The sequence below is a fragment of the Triticum dicoccoides genome, chromosome 5B (genome assembly GCF_002162155.2).
Source record: "Triticum dicoccoides isolate Atlit2015 ecotype Zavitan chromosome 5B, WEW_v2.0, whole genome shotgun sequence".
Classification (NCBI taxonomy): Eukaryota; Viridiplantae; Streptophyta; class Magnoliopsida; order Poales; family Poaceae; genus Triticum; species Triticum dicoccoides.
Genome location: NC_041389.1, coordinates 525168530 through 525173046, shown reverse-complemented (window position 1 = coordinate 525173046; position 4517 = coordinate 525168530). Strand labels below are relative to the sequence as shown.

General features: G+C 49.4%; 1 protein-coding gene across 1 annotated transcript; it reads right to left on the bottom strand.

Annotated features, from left to right (window-relative positions):
- Positions 1-851: 851 nt before the first annotated feature.
- Positions 852-2725, bottom strand: LOC119311342 (thaumatin-like protein 1). The gene is made up of 3 exons (XM_037586986.1): positions 2397-2725; positions 1580-2261; positions 852-1303 (listed from the first exon to the last, which is right to left on the bottom strand). The coding sequence occupies exons 1-3, from the start codon at positions 2473-2475 to the stop codon at positions 1108-1110; spliced, it is 957 nt and encodes a 318-aa protein (XP_037442883.1). The 5' UTR covers positions 2476-2725; the 3' UTR covers positions 852-1107.
- Between the last annotated feature and the right edge of the window lie 1792 nt (positions 2726-4517).

Sequence of the window (4517 nt, the reverse complement as noted above, 5' to 3'; positions counted from 1 at the left end):
GTCAAACCTTTCTTACTTTACTGAGCCATCTAAAACTTAGCTTTGTGGGCTATCAGCAGGTGATCATTCTCCTTTTCTTCTGACAACCATATCTTAAGTGGGTCATCCAAAAACCTTTTCAAATTAAGATATGTATCCCATACTTTGTATATACATTATCAGTTTTGGCTTCCCTGAGAACTGTTCACACATCATGGGTTTTTCTTGACAGTCACACATCATGAGTTTGCGTGGTCAGCAAGGTTACGTGCAGCGGTCATCTTTATTTACCGTCGGTAACTGGATATATCCGCCTTATATTGTCAAAATTGTTCAAATAAAAACTGAAAATTGTGAAAATGGAATAAAAATGTTGAATTATTGCTCAAATGTTTGATTACCAGAAACATCCTTTTAGAGGAGATTTCTATGTTTATAAACATCAAAATTCTACTTCCCTTTCCGCTCTTTGTTGTTAGACAGATTGATTAATTGTTCAAAGGGGATGTCACAATTAATTCAGGAAAGTTCATTCAGGGACAGGATAGGTTAAGAACATAAGATTTTGATTATTCATACTAGCTTATGACACACATGGAGATTTCTTGAGTAATGTGGAAGTTCAAAAACAGGTAATTATATACATCATGTACATCTCAAACCGCTCACACAAAAAAAAGATCCCAAAACCCTAAGAGAAGTACTCCCTCCATAAACTAATATAAAAATGTTTAGATCACTAGTATAGTTATCTAAATGCTCTTATATTAGTTTACAGAGGGAGTAGAAAGCTAGTCCTGAGTAACAAGAAAAGGTGATAAAATCTTACATACTTAGCATACATCATTTGACAAGAAGAGGCGATAAATTACTAACGTAAAAAAACAGTGTTTTATACACAGGAAGGAACATGAGCAGCAAGATTTGTGAGAGATAAATCAACCAATGCATAGCGCACTAGTTGACCGACACCATCGCAAGAGATGTTGCACAAGTATACTATAAAGCTGGTCGCCACCTTGTCATCAGTCCCACTCTCTCTATCCACAATCTAAAGGCAAAGAATGTGATGCTCATCACGTCCTCATCATCTTAGTTAATTAATTACTCGCTCCAACCGCGTCTTGGCTAGAGTGACGACACAAGCAAGGCCACGGCCGCCGCCGCCGCCACCGCGGCTCGGAGCGCCGCTGCCGCCGCCGTCCTGGCCGCGGCGGCGTCGTTCTCGCCTGTCGCCAGGCTCGCCAGCCACGTGTCCGCCGCGACCTGCGCGCCGGCGACCACGTCGCCCGGCCTCGGCAGCGGGTCGTTGCTCGACTTGAGGCTGCAAAGGAGAAGTGTCAGCACGGGTCAGATCAGAATGGAAGTTGGGATTTTGATGGTAGTTGCATGATCACACGTGCAGTTTTCTTTTCTTTTTTCCAGCTGGGCTTGGGCTGCTTTCAACGCGACAAGCACTATCCCGGGCGGTGACTGGCAGGTGACCATGCGTACGTGGTGGGGATGGAACAAAGGCGAAGCTTTCTTTGGTCGATGCTTCCTTCTTTTTGGTCACGCGCAAAAGAGAATGCGTTTTCTGATCGAGCTCCGGCGATCGTACCTGCTGGCGGTGCCGGCGCGGGGGCAGAAGGTGACGGAGTAGGCGGCGGAGCCGGAGCAGGTGAAGGTGGAGGTGGCGTCGTCGTAGGCGTAGCTGTAGGCGCGCGGGCACGCCGCCTTGAACGCCTGCGAGTAGGCGGAGGGCCGGCACGTGTCCGGCCCGCCGAACGCGCCGCTGCAGCAGTACTCCGGCCGGTCGAACGCCTCGCACGCGCTCCGGCACCCCTCCGCGGCCCGGAGCTCCGCCGGGCACCGCTCGTTGAGGTCCACGAGGCACCCCGTGGCCGGGCACCCTGCCGCGGACGGCTCCACCACCACCGGCACGTTGTACCCGTCCACTAGGCTCACGTCGTAGTAGTCCTCCTTGCCGCCTCCGCCGAGGGTGAACTCCACGAGCGTGGCGGGGGGCGTCGCGCCGGAGCCGTGGCACTCCGCCTCGCCGCTGCCGCAGTCGCCCGTCGCGCACTTGCCGCCGGAGGTGCCGTCGAAGGCGCACCCCGTGCGCGCCCAGAACCGGCCCGACCACCCCGCCGGCGCCGCCAGCGACCGCGCCTCCCCGGGGCTCAGCGCGAACCCCGTCGTCTCCAGCGGCGCGCTTCCCGAGTTGGCCAGCACCCCCGGCCACACCGTGCCGCCGCACCGGTTCGTGAACGTGAACGTCACGCCGGCCGCCGCCACCAGCCCTGCACGCACGCACGCACCAACGATCCATCCATAAGCATAGCTTCCACGCACAAAAGACACACGCACGTACGCACACATGACGCATCCACAACAAACAGGATGTAATTCGCCATTGCCGGTCACACGAACGATACCTTGAAGGAACGATGCGATGACGAACAGGAGGAGGCAGGCGATCGAGGAAGTCGACGTCGGAGAGACGAAAGAAGCCATCGCATGCACGTACGCCGACCGGTTTATCTGACCGAAACCGAATGCGGAGGTGATCAATTATGGCAAGGTCGACGCCCGAAATGGCCTGTGGAACGGCGGTTTGGCTTAGCTATATACGGTAAGTAGGGTGGTTAGGGGGAGGAGACCACGAGTCCACGACCACACTCTGTCTGAGCAAAGCAGAGTGGGATCTACTCCTACTAGAGTTTGTTAGGCTAGGCTTTGGTCTTGGTAGCTTGTGCAGCTGTGCAGTACGTGTAGGATCACTCTCGTCCTCCCGCGCACATGCCGTTTTATACCGGCTCGCGGTGGGTGACGTCAGCGGCCTTTTTCATCGTGGTTGGTTCTTCTTTTCCTTGGCCGCGGAGGCGAGCGATGATACGGATATTGTCGTGGGTATTGCTACTTTCACCTTCTTCTTCCTTTTTCCATTGCTTATTCCATTGCTTTTAGGAAGAAGATAAATTCTTCTTCGCCTTTTTTTTACTTATATACTGCCATTGCTTTTAGGGAGGAAGATAGAGTTCATCAAAAGAGATAGAGGCATGAGACATGGGGGGAATTGACATGCTATATGCGCGAAGGGAAGTATCAAAGCACGAAAGAAAAGATGGCTCCGTGGTCTTTTCGCGTGCGGTTTTACTGATGGTGAGGTAACCGAGATTTTCTTGCGTCTAAGTCAGACTCCGAGATGTGCATATTATGAAAAGTGCACTATTCACTAAATTGAAATCGACTTTGTTGTGGAGCTGACTTGGATATCGACAAACCCTTTTTGCTGTAGAGTTGTGCCTCACTCGATTTAGAGGTCAGGGGCATTCCCTCCTTTTCATTATTATTTGTGTACATGTGTCTTCAACACCAAGAGGATATAGTTTTTCTTGAAATTTAGGTCAAGAAAAAAATAAACAAGTTCATGTCCCCGAGGTAATTGTTGTTTCTCGTGTATCAAAACAACGAATGATCTATAGATCTAAGAGTCGTGCATTTGAGCATGAGCGGCGAGAGGAGACGTAGAGTAGGAAGATGAGAGAGTGGTGAGAGAAAGGAGGGACGACAGTTAGGGTGGCTGCATGGCCATTCGGATGATTTAGCAATGGCAGAAAAGCCTAGTATGGACATCTACATTCCAACAAGACTTCACAAACAGTGGTGATGATTTCGGGCCTAGAAAAACAGAGTGGGATCTACTAGGGTTAGTTAGGATAGGCGTTGAGATAGTCTTGGTAGCTTGTGCAGTACGTGTAGGCTCACACTCGCTCTTGCGTACACATGTTGTTTTATACTAGCTCGTGGTGGCGTCAGCAACGGCCTTTTCATAATGGTTGGTTCATCTTCTCCTTGCCCATGGAAGCGAGCGGTGATATGGGTAATGTTGGGGGTGTTGCTACTTTCACCTTCTTCCCTTTATATTACTTATTCCATTGCTTTTTGGAAGAAGATAAATTCATCTTCACATTTTTTTACTTGTATACTGCAACACTGCAATTGCTTTCAGGAAGAAGATAAAGTTCTTCAAAAGAGATAGAGACATGAGACATGGGGGAATTGACATGCTATGCGTGAAAGGGAGTAGGAAAGCATGGTAGAAAAGACGACTCCGTTGTCGATCTTTTTTCGTTACGGTTTTATTGATCGTGAGTTTACCGAGATTTCCTTTCGTCTAAGTCAGACTCCGAGATGTGCATATTATGAAAAGTGCACTATTTACTATATCGTAATCGACTTTCCTTTGGAGCCGAGTTGGATATCGATAGACCCTTTTTGCTTGTCATATTTTCATGTCGGCAGAGTTGTATGCCTCACTCAATGCAGAGGTCAGGGGCATTCCCTCCTTATTTTGATATGTGCCGTTGTACACGGCATAGGCTATCCCTGAGCATACAATTTTCCATGAAATGTAGCTTGAGGGAAAATAACCAAGTTCATGTGCCCTAGGTGACTGTTGTTTCCCGTGTATCAGAATAGCGAATAATCTATAGATTGGAGAGTCGTGAGTTTGAGGATGAGCAGCGAGGGGAGACTTAAAGTAGGAAGATGGG